The 19,353-nt window shown below is 38.1% G+C and overlaps 1 protein-coding gene across 4 annotated transcripts in view; it reads left to right on the forward strand.

Moving 5' to 3' along the window:
- LRBA (LPS responsive beige-like anchor protein) overlaps positions 1-19,353 on the forward strand; it is a 766,866-nt gene that overhangs the window by 78,500 nt on the left and 669,013 nt on the right. For all 4 annotated transcript variants that reach the window (XM_031663999.1, XM_031664001.1, XM_031664000.1 and 1 more), the window contains exons 5-9: positions 10,230-10,325; positions 14,417-14,538; positions 14,629-14,755; positions 15,430-15,549; positions 16,830-16,976. In XM_031663999.1, coding sequence (XP_031519859.1) covers positions 10,230-10,325; positions 14,417-14,538; positions 14,629-14,755; positions 15,430-15,549; positions 16,830-16,976 — 612 coding nt within the window. The remainder of the gene's footprint in view (positions 1-10,229; positions 10,326-14,416; positions 14,539-14,628; positions 14,756-15,429; positions 15,550-16,829; positions 16,977-19,353) is intronic.

Here is a 19,353-nt window from a genome sequence, read left to right on the forward strand (position 1 = left end):
CCATAAAATACACGAGGATGTTCACTGAAGTATTATTTTTGATGGCAGTGAATGTTAACATGGATGGTCATCATTAAGAGAGTGGATTGGTAAAATGTACAAAAGGCACAGAATAGATTGTTCTATAACAGAATCAGTGCATGGAGTAATAGGAATAGATGTAAAATATATAGGAAGAAAGCGATGATAAGTATAAGCACACAAAAAACTTTTTTTTTTTTTTTTTTAAGACAGGGTCTCACTCTCACCCAGGCTAGAGTGCAGTGGTGTGATCATGGCTCACTGCATTCTCAGCTTCCTGGGCTCAAGAGATCCTGCCACTTTAGCCTCCGAAGTAGCTGGGACCATGGATGTGCACCACCATGCTGGGCTAATTTTTGCATTTCTTTTAGAGACTGGGTTTCGCCATGTTGTCCAGACTGGTCTCAAACTCCTGAGCTCAAGCAGTCCTCCCAAAGCGCTAGGATTACAGGTGTGAGCCACCACACTCAGCCCCAAAAAACATTTTTGAAGGAATAATCTACATATAAAAGATTAAACATGTTAATATAGCGGCCTATGGGGAGCGGGAGGAGAATGAGAATAGGTTTAAATGATAAAGGGAAAAAATAATGAACTATTTATAAAATGAGAGCAAGGCCTTGCTCAGATATTCATTATATTTATTTAGTTATTTAATATTAGGCATATTATTTCTATCTTTTGCTGTCATAGCAGTGCAGTGAAAAACTCCCTGTATCTAAATCTCTGCCTTTGTGATGATTACTTTAGCATAGATTTTTGCATGTGGAAATAGTGCATTGCTGGACATGAACGTTTTTACAGACTCTTGAAATATGACTACTACATATTTTTCCTTTCCTCTTTCTTTTTCTTTCTCAGACAGAGTCTTGCTCTGCTACCCAGGTTGGAGTGCAGTGGTGCTATCTCGGCTCCCTGAAACCTCTGCGTCCTAAGTCAAGCACTCCTCCCACCTCAGCCTTCCAAATAGCTGGGACCACAGGCACTTGCCACCATTCTTGGCTAATTTTTGTATTGTTTTGTAGAGATGGAGTTTTGCCATGTTGCCCAGGCTGGTCTTAAACCCCTAGGCTCAAGCGATCCCTCCACCTTGGCCTCCGAAAGTGTTGAGATTACAGATGTGAGCCACTGTGCCTGGCCTAAGTTTTTTTCTGAAAGGCTTTCCCAGTACAGTATATACTCCCCCAGCAATGTCTGTCAAGTAAAGTGCTTATCTTAATGTGTTCTTTTGTTGACTGATTTATAGGAAAGGAAATTTGGAGGAATGATGTTTCTAGATGGACATGCTACAATACTGTATTTTTATTTTTAACTACAAAGTTATTTTTGGTTATTTTACTTTGGAATTTATTTTAAAAAAATCACTGATTGTAGTTACTTGTTATTATGCTTTTATAATTGAGCAGTATGATTAATTGAAAATTTCTTGTTCACTTAAGAATGAAGCTTTCCACTTAATATTTAGGTGAAAGGTTGCCAAACTCTTTTACACAGTTAGTAATTATAATTTATATCATCTATGAAAATAAGATGAAGGCAAACCAGTGATTTCATTTGTAGTTTGACCCTGTTTTGAACTTTTAAACTTTTAACAAGGAGGAATGCCCTGCACTTTTCTTATTTGCTTATAAACAGATTAAAATGACATGGTATGTCTGATTATCTTTTGTTTATCCTTGTAACTGCAAATGAGATTTTTCATTTTTATTGCTGATTGTTTCAGTATTAGAGACTTGTGGATCAAAGAAACATTAATCAAATAAACTCAGCGTTGCAGCTTTTGTATGTATATGCTATGTGTATAAATATATTTATATGCTATGCAGTAAAGGTATATTGTAGAACGAAATATGATAGGGAAGTTTAATCCACTCTCAATTTCAAGGAAGGCTACCCTGAGGAAGTGACTGTTAACGTGAGCTCTAAAGGCTGGGTAAGGTTGACTTGGTTAAGAGGGGAGTAGAGGAGCCCTTTTGAGAACATTTTAAGCTTAAGGAATAGCTTTTGCTGAGGCCTTGTTGTGGGAAGAAGACTGAGAAAAAAGGATGGAGTGCAGGGAGAAGGGGAGAGTAAGAAGCAAAATGAGGCTAAAGAGGTAGATAAAGTATCTTATAGTCCATGTTAAAGGTTTTGGTCCCTATTTTAATGGTGAAAGTACAGTTTTTTTTTTCTTTGACTTTACGATGGTGTGGAAGTGATATGCATTCCGTATGCTCCTTGACTTAGGATGGGACTACCTCCAGCTAAACCCATCTTAAGTTGACAGTATTTTGGGTTGAAAACATACTTTCGATTTACATTATTTTCTACTTACTGTGGGTTTATCAGGATGTAACCCTATCATAAGTTGAGGAGCATCTGTATAGTTGTTTAAAAGGATGGACTCTGGAGCAGATTGAGTTCTGATCCTGACCTTGACAGTTATTACCCATGTGACTTTGGGAATGTTCCCTGCGTCAGATTCTTTTTCTGTAAACTGGGGATAATAATAATAATACCATCCCATAGGGTGATTATGAGGTTAAAATATTTTAGTGTTTTTGAAGTACCTTTTTTTTGAAATGTTTATTTTTATTTTTTTAATTTTATTTTTCCATAAGTTATTGGGGTATAGGTAGTATTTGATTACATGAGTAAGTTCTTTAGTGGTGAATTTGTGAGATTTTGGTGCACCCATCACTTGAGCAGTATGCACCGCACCATATTTGTAGTCTTTTATCTCTCGCCCCCCTCCCACTCTTACCCCAAGTCCCCAAAGTCCATTGTATCTTTCTTATTCCTTTGCGTTCTCACAGCTTAGCTCCCACGTATCAGTGAGAACATACAATGTTTGGTTTTCCATTCCTGAGTTACTTCACTTAGAATAATAGTTTCTAGTCTTATCCAGGTCACTGCAAATGCTGTTAATTCATTCCTTTTAATGGCTGAGTAGTATTCCAGTAGTATCACAGTTTCTTTCTTTTTTTTTTTAATTATACTTTAAGTTCTAGGATACATGTGCACAACGTACAGGTTTGTTACATATGTATACATGTGCCATGTTGGTGTGCTGCACCCATTAACTCATCATTTACATTAGGTATATCTCCTAATGCTATCCCTCCCTCCTCCCCCCTCCCCACAATAGGACCCGGTGTGTGATGTTCCCCTTCCTGTGTCCAAGTGATCTCATTGTTCAGTTCCCACCTATGAGTGAGAACATGCGGTATTTGGTTTTCTGTTCTTGCGATAGTTTGCTGAGAATGATGGTTTCCAGCTGCATCCATGTCCCTACAAAGGACATGAACTCATTCTTTTTTATGGCTGCATAGTATTCCATGGTGTATATGTGCCACATTTTCTTAATCCAGTCCGTCACTGATGGACATTTGGGTTGATTCCAAGTCTTTGCTACTGTGAATAGTGCCGCAATAAATATACGTGTGCATGTGTCTTTACAGCAGCATGACTTATAATCCTTTGGGTATATCCCCAGTAATGGGATGGCTGGATCAAATGGTATTTCTAGTTCTAGATCCTTGAGGAATCGCCACACTGTTTTCCACAATGGTTGAACTAGTTTACAGTCCCACCAGCAGTGTAAAAGTGTTCCTATTTCTCCACATCCTCTCCAGCACCTGTTGTTTCCTGATTTTTTAATGATTGCCATTGTAACTGGTGTGAGATGGTATCTCATTGTGGTTTTGATTTGCATTTCTCTGATGGCAAATGATGATGAGCATTTTTTCATGTGTCTGTTGGCTGCATGAATGTCTTCTTTTGAGAAGTGTCTGTTCATATCATTTGTCCACTTTTCGATGGGGTTGTTTGTTTTTTTCTTGTAAATTTGATTGAGTTCTTTATAGGTTCTGGATATTAGCCCTTTGTCAGATGGGTAGATTGCAAAAATTTTCTCCCATTCTGTAGGTTGCCTGTTCACTCTGATGGTAGTTTCTTTTGCTGTGCAGAGGCTCTTTAGTTTAATTAGATCCCATTTGTCAATTTTGGCCTTTGTTGCCGTTGCTTTTGGTATTTTAGACATGAAGTCCTTGCCCATGCCTATGTCCTGAATAGTATAGATTTTCTTCTAGGGTTTTTATGGTTTTAGTTCTAACATGTAAGCCTCTAATCCATCTTGAATTAATTTTCGTATAAGGAGTAAGGAAAGGATCCAGTTTCAGCTTTCTACTTATGGCTAGCCAATTTTCCCAGCACCATTTATTAAATAGGGAATCCTTTCCCCATTTCTTGTTTTTGTCAGGTTTGTCAAAGATCAGATGGCTGTAGATGTGTGGTATTATTTCTGAGGGCTCTGTTCTATTCCATTGGTCTGTATCTCTGTTTTGGTACCAGTACCATGCTGTCTTGGTTATTGTAGCCTTGTAGTATAGTTTGAAGTCAGGTAGCATGATGCCTCCAGCTTTGTTCTTTGGCTTAGAATTGTCTTGGCAATGCGGGCTCTTTTTTGGTTCCATATGAACTTTAAAGCAGTTTTTTCCAATTCTGTGAAGAAAGTCATTGGTAGCTTAATGGGGATGGCATTGAATCTATAAATTACCATGGGCAGTATGGCCATTTTCACAATATTGATTCTTCCTATTCATGAGCATGGTATGTTCTTCCATTTGTTTGTGTCCTCTTTGATTTCACTGAGCAGTGGTCTGTAGTTCTCCTTGAAAGGTCCTTTACATCTCTTGTAAGTTGGATTCCTAGGTATTTTATTCTCTTTGAAGCTATTGTGAATGGGAGTTCATTCATGATTTGGCTCTCTGTTTGTCTGTTCCTGGTGTATAAGAATGCTTGTGATTTTTGCACATTGATTTTGTATCCTGAGACATTGCTGAAGTTGCTTATCGGCTTAAGGAGATTTGGGACTGAGACAATGGGGTTTTCTAAATATACAATCATGTCATCTGCAAACAGGGACAATTTGACTTCTTCTTTTCCTAACTGAATACCCTTTATTTCTTTCTCTTGCCTGATTGCCCTAGCCAGAACTTCCAACACTATGTTGAATAGGAGTGGTGAGAGATGGCATCCCTGTCTTATGCCAGTTTTCAAAGGGAATGCTTCCAGTTTTTGCCCATTCAGTATGATATTGGCTGTGGGTTTTTCATAAATAGCTCTTACTATTTTGAGATACGTTCCATCAGTACCAAATTTATTGAGAGTTTTTAGCATGAAGGGCTGTTGAATTTTGTCAAAGGCCTTTTCTGCATCTTTTGAGATAATCATGTGGTTTTTGTCTTTGGTTCTGTGTATATGCTGGATTACGTTTATTGATTTGCATATGTTGAACCAGCCTTGCATCCCAGGGATGAAGCCCACTTGATCATGGTGGATAAGCTTTTTGATGTGCTGCTGGATTCACTTTGCCAGTATTTTATTGAGGAAATTTGCATCGATGTTCATCAGGGATATTGGTCTAATTCTCTTTTTTTGTTGTGTCTCTGCCAGGCTTTGGTATCAGGATGATGTTGGCCTCATAAAATGAGTTAGGGAGGATTCCCTCTTTTTCTATTGATTGGAATAGTTTCAGAAGGAATGGTACCAGCTCCTCTTTGTACCTCTGGTAGAATTCGGCTGTGAATCCGTCTGGTCCTGGACTTTTTTTGGTCGGTAGGCTATTAATTATTGCCTCAATTTCAGAGCCTGCTATTGGTCTATTCAGGGATTCAACTTCTTCCTGGTTTAGTCTTGGGAGAGTATAAGTGTCCAGGAAATTATCCATTTCTTCTAGGTTTTCTAGTTTATTTGCGTAGAGGTGTTTATAGTATTCTCTGATGGTAGTTTGTATTTCTGTGGGGTCGGTGGTGATATCCCCTTTATCATTTTTTATTGCATGTATTTTATTCTTCTCTCTTTTCTTCTTTATTAGTCTTGCTAGCAGTCTATCAATTTTGGTGATCTTTTCAAAAAAGTAGCTCCTGGATTCATTGATTTTTTTGGAGGGTTTTTTGTGTCTCTATCTCCTTCAGTTCTGCTCTGATCTTAGTTATTTCTTGCCTTCTGCTAGCTTTTGAATGTGTTTGCTCTTATTTCTCTAGCTCTTTTAATTGTGATGTTAGGGTGTCAATTTTAGATCTTTCCAGCTTTCTCTTGTGGGCATTTAGTGCTATAAATTTCCCTCTACACACTACTTTAAATGTGTCCCAGAGATTCTGGTATGTTGTATCTTTGTTCTCATTGGTTTCAAAGAACATCTTTATTTCTGCCTTCATTTCATTATGTACCCAGTAGTCATTCAGGAGCAGGTTGTTCAGTTTCGATGTAATTGAGCGGTTTTGATTGAGTTTCTTAGTCCTGAGTTCTAGTTTGTTTGCACTGTGGTCTGAGAGACAGTTTGTTATAATTTCTGTTCTTGTACATTTGCTGAGGAGTGCTTTACTTCCAACTATGTGGTCAATTTTGGAATAAGTGCGATGTGGTGCTGAGAATAATGTATATTCTGTTGATTTGAGGTGGAGAGTTCTGTAGATGTCTATTAGGTCTGCTTGGTGCAGAGTTGAGTTCAATTCCTGGATATCCTTGTTTCTGTCTTGTTGATCTGTCTAATGTTGACAGTGGGGTGTTAAAGTCTCCCATTATTATTGTATGGGAGTCTAAGTCTCTTTTTAAGTCTCTAAGGACTTGCTTTATGAATCTGGGTGCTCCTGTATTGGGTGCATATATATTTAGGATAGTTAGCTCTTCCTGATGAATTGATCCCTTTACCATTATGTAATGGCCTTCTTTGTCTCTTTTGATCATTGATAGTTTAAAGTCTGTTTTATCAGAGACTAGGATTGCAACCCCTGCTTGTTTTTGTTCTCCATTTGCTTGGTAGATCTTCCTCCATCCCTTTATTTTGAGCCTATGTGTGTCTCTGCATGTGAGATGGGTCCCCTGAATACAACAAACTGATGGGTCTTGACTCTATCCAATTTGCCAGTCTATGTCTTTTAATTGGACCATTTAGTCCATTTACATTTAAGGTTAATATTGTTATGTGTGGACTTGATCCTGTCATTATGATATTAGCTGGTTATTTTGCTCACTAGTTGATGCGCAGTTTCTTCCTAGCATCGATGGACTTTACATTTTGACATGTTTTTGCAATGGCTGGTACCTGTTGTTCCTTTCCATGTTTAGTGCTTCTTTCAGGATCTCTTGTAGGGCAGGCCTGGTGTTGACAAAATCTCTCAGCATTTGCTTGTCTGTAAAGGATTTTATTTCTCCTACACTTTTGAAACTTAGTTTGGCTGGATATGAAATTCGGGGTTGAAAATTCTTTTCTTTCAGAATGTTGAGTGTTGGCCCCCACTCTCTTCTGGCTTGTAGAGTTTCTGCTGAGAGATCTGCTGTTAGTCTGATGGGCTTCCCTTTGTGGGTAACCCGACCTTTCTCTCTGGCTGCCCTTAACATTTTTTCCTTCATTTCAACTTTGGTGAATCTGACAATTATGTGTCTTGGAGTTGCTCTTCTCGAGGAGTATCTTTGTGGCGTTCTCTGTATTTCCTGAATTTGGATGTTGGCCTGCCTTACTAGGTTGGGGAAGTTCTCCTGGATGATGTCCTGCAGAGTGTTTTCCAGCTTGGTTCCATTTTCCCCGTCACTTTCAGGCACTCCAATCAGACGTAGATTTGGTCTTTTCACATAATCCCATATTTCTTGCAGGCTTTGTTCATTTCTTTTTACTCTTTTTTCTCTATACTTCTCGCTTCATTTCATTCATTTGATCTTCAGTCGCTGATACTCTTTCTTCCAGATGATCGAGTCAGTTACTGAAGCTTGTGCATTTGTCACGTAGTTCTCGTGTTATGGTTTTCATCTCTATCATTTCTTTTAAGGACTGCTCTATATTGGTTATTCTAGTTAGCCATTTGTCAAATCTTTTTCGAAGGTTTTTTGTTTCTTTGTGCTGGTTACGTAGTTCCTCCTTTAGCTCTGAGAAGTTTGATTGACTGAAGCCTTTATCTCTCGACTCATCAGAGTGTTTCTCCGTCCAGCTTTGTTCTGTTGCTGGCTTTGAGCTGCATTCCTTTGGAGGGGGAGATGCGCTCTGATTTTTTGAATTTCCAGCTTTTCTGCACTGTTTTTTCCCCATCTTTGTGGTTTTATCTGCCTTTGGTCTTTGATGATGGTGACGTACTGCTGGGGTTTTGGTGTGGGTATTCTTTCTGTTTGTTAGTTTTCCTTCTAACACTCAGGACCCTCAGCTGTAGGTCTGTTAGAGTTTGCTTGAGGTCCTCTCCAGACCTTGTTTGCCTGGGTATCAGCAGTGGAGGCTGCAGAAGATAGAATATTGCTGAACAGTGAGTGTTGCTGTCTGATTCTTGCTGTGGAAGCTTTGTCTCAGGGGTGTACCCCGCCGTGTGAGGTGTGAGGTGTCAGTCTGCACCTAGTGAGGGATGTCTCCCAGTTGGGCTACTCGGGTCAGGGACCCACTTAAGCAGGCAGTCTGTCTGTTCTCAGATCTCAACCTCTGTACTGGGAGATCCACTGCTCTCTTCAGAGCTTTCAGACGGGGGCATTTACCTCTGTCGAGGTTTCTGCTGCTTTTTGTTTAGCTATGACCTGTCCCCAGAGGAGGAGTCTACAGAGGCAGGCCGGCCTCCTTGAGCTGTGGTGGGCTCCACCCAATTTGAGCTTCCAGGTGGCTTTGTTTACCTACTTAAGCCTCAGCAATGGTGGGCACCCCTCCCCCAGCCTTGCTGCTGCCTTGCAGTTAGATCTCAGACTGCTGTGCTAGCAATGAGGGAGGCTCCGTGGGCGTGGGACCCTCTGGGCCAGGTGTGGGATATAGTCTCCTGGTGTGCCGTTTGCTAGGACTCTTGGTAAAGTGCAGTATTAGGGTGGGAGTTACCTGATTTTCCAGGTGTTGTGTGTCTCAATTTCCTTTGGCTAGGAAAAGGAATTCCCTTCACCCTTGCACTTCCCAGGTGAGGCGATGCCTCGCCCTGCTTCAGCTCTTGCTGGTCGGGCTGCACCCACGGACCAGCACCAACTCTCTGACACGACCCAGTGAGATGAACCTGGTACCTCAGTTGAAAATGCAGAAATCACCCATCTTCTGTGTCGCTCACGCTGGGCCTGGAGGCTGGAGCTGTTCCTATTCGGCCATCTTATCACAGTTTCTTTATCCACTCATTGATTGATGGGCATTTGGGTTGGTTCCACGATTTTGCAATTGTCAGTTATGCTGCTATAAACATGCTTGTGCAAGTGTCTTTTTGAAGTACCTTTAACAGTGGAGTATAGTAAGCATTATTTAAGTATTTGTTAAATTATTAAGTGTCTTAATTTTAAAGAAGGGTGGGTGGTGGGTTGATGTAGTTTGTATTTTTAAAAGATCATTTTTTGCTGGGTGTGGTGGCTCATGCCTGTAATCCCAGCACTTTGGGAGGCTGAGGCAGGCGGATCACTTGAAGTCAGGATTTCGAGACCAGCCTGGCCAATGTGATGAAACCCTGCCTCTACTAAAAATACAAAAAATATAGGCCAGGCACGGTGGCTTATGCCCGTAATTCCAGTACTTTGGGAGGCCCAGGCGGATGGATCACCTGAGGTCGGTTCAAGACCAGCCTGACCAACATGGAGAAACCCCATCTCTGCTAAAAATACAAGTTAGCTGTGTCTGGTGGCGTGCACCTGTACCACACAGGTGCTTGGAAGGCCGAGGCAGGAGAATTGCTTGAACCTGGGAGGAAGAGGTTGTGGTGAGCTGAGATTGCACCATTGCAGTCTGTCCTGAGTGACAGAGCGAGACTCCATCTCAAAATCAAAACAAACAAACAAAAAAATTAGCTGGTGTGGTGGCACACACCTGTAATCCCAGCTACTCTGGAGGTGAATCACTTGAACCCGGGAGGCAGAGTTTGCAGTGAGCCGAGATCGCGCCACTGCACTTGGACTCCAGCCTGGGCGGCAGAACGAGACTCCGTCTCAAAAAAAGAAAGAAAAAAAAAAGATCATTTTTGCTGCAGCTTGGAGAAGAGTTTCAGGTGTCTAATGATATTGGCTTGTATTTATTGAATACCTAATAGGCCCTACAGCATTACAAAAACTGGTGTAGAGTACATTATTTCTTTAAGATAATTGAAAATAACTTAAAAGTTGTTTTCTATGCTTTTAAGCTTATAGCATTATTCCTGTATACATTAAAGCAAGACTATATTAAAAATGTGTTTTTTTTTTTTTTGGTCTTATGGTGAATACTGTGGTTAATGAATTGTTAATTATCTTCATAGCCTCCACATGCTGGGAAGTTGCTGTCTGTGTTAAAACATATGCCTCAGAAGTATGGTCCTGATGCCTTTTTTAACTTTCCAGGAAAGAGTGCTGCAGTAAGTAAATATTAATGAGGAAATCACTCCCAGTTCTTCTTTCCTTTACTCCCTGAAAGTACAGCCCTGTGAACACCCCTGACAGGTTCTGTGCTAGGTAGAAACTTCTGTTCAACATACTTTAATCCTTATGACTGCATATTACTTTTTTGTAATTGCTTTGGAGGTTGAGGAAACAGAGGCTTAAATTAGTTGAGAAAATGTTCAGTCACAGCTTGAGTCAGCAATGGAATAAGAACCTCATTCTTTTAAACATAGCCGTGTTGTCTTAAGGAGCTGTTTGTGTGTAACACCTTCATGTCTATCTTTGTGAACATCTTTCTCTCACCTTTCATTACTCTACCTGTGTTTTTTTTTGTACCTGGTGTATAGAATGATAGTGAAGACATAGAGGCTTTGAAATTTACTATGCAAGTTTTCCTTGACTTGTGAGTTTCCAAATTATGTTGATCTCAGCATTCCTGTAAGCTGTTAATCAGTTTATGCATAAGACAATTATGTATAATAGTGATATCTGTAATGTTTCATAGTGTTATTGAAGCACATTCTATAATATATATGTTATTTATGGAAGTTTTAAAAATCTCCTCATTATTACGTTGGTCAGTCTTTTACAAGCAAAACAAACTATTTTTTTTTTTTCTTTTTGAGACAGAGTTTTGCTCTTGTTGCCCAGGCTGGAGTGCAGTGGCGCGAGCTCGGCTCACTGCAACCTCTGCCTCCCGGGTTCTAGTGATTCTCCTGCCTCAGCCTCCTGAGTAGCTGGGATTACAAGCACCCACCACCAAGCCTGACTAATTTTTGTATTTTTAGTAGTGATGGGGTTTTGCCATGTTGGCCAGGCTTGTCTGGAACTCCTGACCTAAGGTGATCCAGCCACCTCAGCCTCCGGAAGTGCTGAGATTACAGGCGTGCGTCACCACGCCCGGCCCAAAACAAACTTTTAAAAAAGATATTTCAGTCTGTTCTTTTCCTGAGCTTATCTTTCAATCATTGTTTTATGTTTGTTCTCATAAAATCTTATATTAGGCCCTGTGTAGCCTGGCAATATCTGCAGAAAGATAAGAATATGTTTTAATATGACAGTTGTGATATTTGAGTTTTATATACACAATATATAACTTTCTTTGAAAAGTTTTATTGCCCAGTTTTTTCCTTTACAGTTTTTCCTTATAAGGCTTTTAGATTTGTAGCTTTTCAGAATAATTTTACTTTCTTATCATAGCCTATCATTGCCTCTAACATTAAAAAAAGTGTTCTTAAGAGATTAACTTTTTTCGTGCCTCATGTTATAATTTTATTATTTACAGTTCTCTGAGATTGCAGTGCATGCATTTATCTTGAAAGTAGGGCAGGTGAGCTGAACAGCTTTTGAAACTTGAAGAGAATAGATGTTTTAAATATGTTCAGTGACTTCCTTTCCTTAAACATAGCTTTTACTGGGAATTTAAAGTATTCATGAATGAAGTATTTTTGCAAAACTTATACATCTTTGCTATTATTTTTGGTGAGAGAGAACATGTGTACACACTGAATATATGTTTTTCTCCTAAAATTTTTTTTTGTCAGTCTGTGAGTTGTAGTTATTCTTTTCCTTTTTTCTTAATGCAACGTTCATTTTAAATCAGCCTCTTGAAGTCTCAGTGTTATTACTGAAGTTTGTCTCTGTGATGTCTTTCATATTTTAGGTCATATCTAATACATATAAAAGAATGTATGTATATATTATATGAATACATAAATGCATATGTAAGTTACAATAAAACAGAAGCTTGTATAGTTTGAATTTTTTGAAAAACAGCTTTATTGAGATATAATTCACATACCACACAATTAACTCCTTTAAAGTATATAGTACAGTAGGTAAATGTGTTCACAGAGTTGTCAACCATCACCACAGTCAATTTTGGGATATTCTCATCACACCCAAAAGAAACCCCATACTGATTAGCAGCCACTCCCCATATTCCCCAGCCCTATTCTGGACCATTCATATTAGTGGAATCATACAACATGTGGTATTTTGTGACTGCCTTTTTTCATTTATCATAATGTTTTCAGGGTCCATCCATGGTATAGCATGTATCAGTACTTCTTTCCTTTTTATGGCTAATATTATATTGTACGGATATACCATACTTTATTTAATCATTTGTCAACTAATGGATATCTGGGATTTTCACTTTTTGGGCTACTATGAATAATACTGCTATGGACATTAGTGTACAATTTTATGTGTGGACATATGTTTTAATGTCCCCATCTCTAGACTGGGTCGTATGGTCTTTGTTTAACATTTTGATGAACTTGCAGACTATTTTTCAAAGTAGCTGTAACATTTTATGATTCCACTAGCAATGTATAAGGGTCAAATTTCTCTACATCCTTGCCAACATGGTTAATGTCTATTTTTTTTGGTTTTGAGATGGAGTCTTGCTCTGTCACCCAGACTGCAATGCACTGGTGTGCTCTTGGCTCACTGCAACCTCCGCCTCCCCGGTTCAAGCGATTCTTGTGTCTCAGCTTCCTGAGTAGCTGGGATTACAGGTGCATACCACCATGCCTAGCTGATTTTTGTATTTTTTCATAGAGACGGGATTTCACCATATTGGCCATGCTGGTCTTGAACTCCTGACCTCAAGTGAGCCATCTGCCTCAGCCTCCCAAAGTGTTGGGATTATAGGCGTGAGCCACCGCACCCGGCCAATATCTGTCTCTGTGATTGTATTAATAGCTATCCTAGTTGGTATGAAGTGGTATCTCATTGTAGTTTTGATTTGCATTTCCTTTATGACTAATGATATTGAGCATCTTTTTATGTTTTTATTGGCTATTTGTATATCTTCTTTGGAAACATTTATATTGAGATCTTTTGCCCATTTTAAAATTTTACTTGTCCTTTTATTATTGAGTTGTAGGAGTACTTTATATATTTTGGTTACAAGTCCTTTATCATTTATTCAGTTTGCAAATGTTTACTCCATTCTTGTGGCTTGTCTTTTCACTTTTTTGATAGTGTTCCTTAAAGCACAGGTTTTAATTTTAATAAAGTCCAATGTATATATTTTTTCTTTTGTCACTTGTCCTTTTGGTGGCATAATAAGGATTTGCCTAACCAAAGGACACCAGGGCCTGATGCTAATACCACAGTCTTCATCCCTGTTACTTTATATTAATGGTAGGTTTTGAAATTGGTAGTATGAGTCCTCTAACTTTGTTCTTCTTCTTTTTTTTTTGAGATGGAGTTTTGTTCTTGTCACCCAGGCTGGAGTGCAATGGCACGATCTCAGCTCACTGCAACCTCCGCCTCGTGGGTTCAAGCAATTCTCCTGCCTCAGCCTCCTGAGTAGCTGGGATTACAGGCACCCACTACCATGACTGGCTAATTTTTGTGTTGTTTTAGTAGAGACAGGGTTTCACCATGTTAGTCAGGCCAGTCTTGAACACCTAACCTCAGGTTATCCACCCGCCTTGACCTCCCAAAGTGCTGGGATTACAGGCGTGAGCCACTGTGTCTGGCCTATTCTTTTTAAAGATTGTTTTGGCTATACAAGATCCTTTTATTATGTAGTATGATCTTTTAAATAAAAATCTAAACCAAGTGGTAAAGCCATTTGTATATTGACCTCTGAATAAAAATATTATGAACTAATCTTCTTCAGTTTTATATTTATAGTTTTATAAAAGCAGCATATACCAAGTTTTTCTGTTTTCTCTTTCCATTCCTGTCCATCTTTCTCTATTCTAATACCTTAAAGTTTCATCAAATTTCCAATTTGTTATCACTTCCTATCTCTTTTAATTTGAATCTCTGTGGATATGTTCATTTTAAGAAATGAAGAATACAAGATTCATGTGTCCAGGTTATACTGAATTTTTTTCATTTAATTAACATTACTATGTATTAGGGAAAATTAAAAATTTACTACAAGTCTTCTTCCAGATAAAGAGTCTTCTTTCAGATATTTTGATTGTGACATAAAGTAATGTGTTGTAGTACAAATATATGTAGCATTGCAAAGTCTTATTTTCATGATTTTAATAATACGGGGTTTCACGTGAGTTAATAACTCAAAGTTTCTTTCCTTTAGGCTATTGCATTACCTCCTATAGCCAAATGGCCATACCAGAATGGTTTTACATTTCATACATGGCTTAGAATGGATCCTGTAAATAACATCAATGTAGATAAGGATAAACCGTATTTGTATTGGTATGTATTTATGTAACTGATTAGTGTTAAAACCTTACTTTGAAACTGAGAAGAATATTTAGAGGTAAAATGAAAACCTAATCTTTATAGTTTCAGAACCAGCAAAGGTCTTGGCTATTCTGCTCATTTTGTTGGAGGCTGTTTGATTATAACATCAATAAAGTCAAAAGGAAAAGGCTTTCAACATTGTGTGAAATTTGATTTCAAGCCACAAAAGGTACATGATCTTATTGAGTCATAGTTATGTTAACAAGCTATGCTAGTCATCAAAATGCTTAGTTTTAATGTTATTCATATAATAACATGCTAAAGCACAACTCCATTTTTACTGTTTCAAAAGATGAAGCGTAAATCACTGGATAATTGACCTCTCTGATTTGGATATGAAAAAGATTGCAAATTTAGTTATTTATGGAGATCAAGGGAGACACAAATAGGAAATATCTATGGCATTTATTTTACTATTGCAAATTTAATATGTGTTTACTTTTGTACCTTAAAACTTAGTGGTTAATAAATGGTTCATCAACAAAATGTATAGGTAGATAGGTAGTCAGATAGATTAAGCAAATATGGCAAAAATTTGACAATTGTGGAATCTAGGTGGTGCGAAAAGGGGGTGTTTGTACTTGATTTTCAGATTTTTGGGGTATGTTTGAAAACTTCCATAATAAGAAGCTGGAAAAATAATCTAGTGATTAAGTTCTTATCAGTTGAAAGGCCCATGAATAGATAATTGTTCCAGAAGGTAAATATTGAATTTAACAAAGGTAGTCTTGTTTTATTTTTAGGTTGAATTACAACTTATCATTTAACTTTTACTCATCAATATGGTTGCGTTATTGGGATAATTGTTATCTTTGTATTTTTAACTGTTTTTTGCTTCTTCAGTGGTATATGGTTACCATAGTGCACATCTATAACCGATGGAAGAATAGTGAACTTCGATGTTATGTGAATGGTGAACTGGCTTCCTATGGAGAGATAACATGGTTTGTCAACACTAGTGATGTAAGTAGTTTCAAAATGTTGCAATGAAAAAAATGATTTTAAAAGCATGAATTTTTTAAACAAGAAAAAGTTTTACAACTTGAATATAAAATTCAAAATATTACAATGGTAGATTTTTATAAACATAATTTGGCTAGCATGTTAATTTGTTAATAGAACTTAATGTGTCACTAAAATATTAGTCCTTGTTATAAAATTATTCCGTATAGGTAGAAATGAGGATTTATAGCTAACAGTGGCTATATCTGGGGAGTGGGTCATTGGTTCATTTATCAAAATGAACGAGACCTCCACTATAGGGTTCTGATCATTTTTCTGAATTAGTTAAATGATGCATGCTTATAAATCTTGTATATAATTCTAACTGCTATAGATAACTAGTATGTTGTAACATTTACAGGTTTCAAAAATAAATCTATAGGTTAGAATGAAATTTCCAATGTTTTTCCTGTAATTATTTTTTTTTAATAAAAACTTGAAAAATACAGAGCAGGAAAATGAACATAAAGCATATTACCCATACACCATTAACTCCTCTTTTCATATCCTTTGCTACACATATATACATATTTTGTAATGCTAACCTTAAGAGATCAGGGTCCTGAATCAGACAGACTTAGGTTTGAATCTCAACTCTGTCGTTTATTGACTGTATGACCTTACCTAAATATTAGGCCTTAGTATTTTTCCTCCTGAAAATGGACATAAAATAATTAATACCTCAGAAAGTTATCATCTGATTAAATGATATTAAATAATATCCATAAATCTATTACTAGAGTGCCTTATGCAGAATGAGTGCTCAGTAAATGTTAGCTCCTTTTTAATACAAAAAAGGGCTCGTATGTAAGTATCGTTTTGTAACCTGTTTTTTCTTACATTAACTTTTACTGAGTGCTTTTTGTATTCCAGGCATTGTAATAAATAGCTTTATTTTCAAAAAGCCCCAGCAACCTTGCAAGATAAGCATTATTATAATCTTCATTTTACAGATTGGTGAAGTACAAAGAGGTTAAGTAACTTGCCACACTCAGTGGCATAGGATGCAGGGATTTGATCTAGGTGGGTTGGCTTGTAACACACGTGTTGCAAACTTTTCTATATCCCCTAATATCATTACATACACATTTTTCAACATTCTTTCTAATGGTTTTATGGTATAAATTATTTTAGTCTATTTAGATACAGTTTAGAATGGACAACACATTTATGATAATATAGGTTTTTATTATTTTTGGAGTTTTTTTTTTTTCTAATTCCTTTTTTTTTTTCCTTTACAGACCTTTGACAAATGTTTCCTGGGCTCATCAGAAACAGCAGATGCTAATAGAGTATTCTGTGGCCAGATGACTGCAGTTTACCTTTTCAGTGAAGCTCTTAATGCAGCTCAGATATTTGCTATTTATCAGTTGGGCCTGGGATACAAGGTAGTTTACTTACTGTTTTGTGCTTAACCAATGTTAGTTCAGCTTGATTTGAAGGTGGGTTATACATGCAGAGTTTGGTTAATAGATACAAAAAAAAAAAAAAAAAATGAGACCTACTATTTGATACCACAGTAGGGTGACTATAATCAATAAAAACTGTACATTTTAAAATAGTGTAATTGGATGATTTTCAACTAAATAGATAAATGCTTGAAGGGATGGATATCCATTCTCCATGATGTGCTTATTGCACGTTGCATGACTGTATTAAAACATCTTATGGGCCCCACAAATATATACACCTAAAATGTACCCACAACAAAAGAGATGTGTGCAAACGGTAACCAGAAAAGAGTAGGAGTAGCCTACTTAAATTAGACAAAATAGACTTTAAGTCAAAAACTGTCAAAAGAGACAAGGACGTTTTATGATGATAGGGTCAGTTCGCCAGAAAGAGGACAAATATAAATATATGTACCTAACATCAGCGCTCTCAAATATGTGAAGCAAACTTTGATAGAATTAAAAGAAAAGCTAGCAACACCATGATAGTAGGAGACTTCAGTATTCAACTTTCAATAATGAATAGAACAACCAGACAGAAGATCAATAAGTAAACAGAAGACTTGAACAGCAGTGCAGCCCAATGTATTTAGCAGTAATATACATAACGCTCGATGAAACAACAGCAGAATGTGCATTCTTCTTCTTCTTCTTCTTCTTCTTCTTCTTTTTGGGACAGAGTTTCGCTCTTGTCGCCCAGGCTGGAGTGCAATGGCACGATCTTGGCTCATTGCAACCTCCACCTCCTGGGTTCAAGCGATTCTCCTGCCTCAGTCTCCCAAGTAGCTGGGATTACAGGCATGTGGCACCACACCTGGCTAATTTTGTAATTTCAATAGAGATGGGGTTTTGCCATTTTGGTCAGGCTGGTCTCAAACTCCTGACCTCAGATGATCCTCCCGCCTTGGCTTCCCAAAGTGCTGGGATTGCAGGTGTGAGCCACTGCGCCTGGCCTGCATTCTTCTTAAGCACACATGGAACATTCTCCAGGATAGACATGTGTTATGCCACAAAGTGAGTGTCAACAAAGTTAAGATTGAAATTATACCAAGTATCTTTTTTGACCACAGTAAAATGAAACTAGAAACCAGTTGCCAAAGAAAAACTGGAAAGTCCACCAACATGTAGAAATTAAACAACACACTTAAAACAGCCATTGGGTCAAAGATAAATCACAAGGAAAATTTGAAAATATCTTGAGACAAATCAAAATATAAGCACAACCTACCCAAACTTATGGGATTCAGTAACCTCAGTCTAAGAGAGAAGATTATGGTGATAATGACTGATAAGAAAGATCTCAGATCAGCAACCTAATTTATACAGTATAGAACTGGAAAAAGGGCCGGGCGCGGTGGCTCAAGCCTGTAATCCCAGCACTTTGGGAGGCCGAGGCGGGTGGATCACAAGGTCAGGAGATCGAGACTATCCCTGGCTAACATGGTGAAACCCCGTCTCTACTAAAAATACAAAAAACTAGCCGGGCGCGGTAGCGGGCGCCTATAGTCCCAGCTACTTGGGAGGCTGAGGCGGGAGAATGGCGTGAACCCGGGGGGCGGAGCTTGCAGTGAGCCGAGATCGCGCCACTGCACTCCAGCCTGGGAGACACAGTGAGACTCCGTCTCAAAAAAAAAAAAAAAAAAAGAACTGGAAAAAGAACAAATAAAGTCAGTGTTAGCAGATAGAAGGAAGTGGTAAAAATCTGAGCAGAAATAAATGAACTACAACAGCAGTCCCCAACCTTTTTGGTCCCAGAGACCGGTTTCATGGAAGAGAGTTTTCCCACATACCATGGGTGGTGGGGGCACAACAGGGATGGTTTTGGGATGATTCAAATGCATTACATTTATTGTTCACTTTATTTCTGTTATTATTACATTGTAATATATAATGAAATAATTATACGACTCACCATAATGTAGAATCAGTGGGAGTCCTGAGCTTGTTTTCCTGCAACTAGACGGTCCCATCCAGGGTTGATGGGAGACAGTGACAGATTATCAGGTATTAATTTCTCATAAGGAGCACGCAATGTAGATCCCTTGCATGTACAGTTCACAATAGGGTTCACCTTCCTATAAAAATCTGATCTGACAGGAGGTGGAGCTCAGGCAGTAATGTGAGTGATAGGGAGTGGCTGTAAATACAGATGAAGCTTGGCTTGCTTGCCCCCGCTCACTTCTTGCTGTTGTTCCTAATAGGTTATATACCTGGTTAGGGACCCTTGGAATAGAAAATAGAAAAGTAGTGAGAAAAAATCAGTGAAACTAACAGGTCTTTTTTTTTTTTTTTTATTAAACATCAACAAAATTGA

This window comes from Papio anubis, chromosome 3 (assembly GCF_008728515.1).
Source record: "Papio anubis isolate 15944 chromosome 3, Panubis1.0, whole genome shotgun sequence".
In the NCBI taxonomy this organism is placed as follows: domain Eukaryota; kingdom Metazoa; phylum Chordata; class Mammalia; order Primates; family Cercopithecidae; genus Papio; species Papio anubis.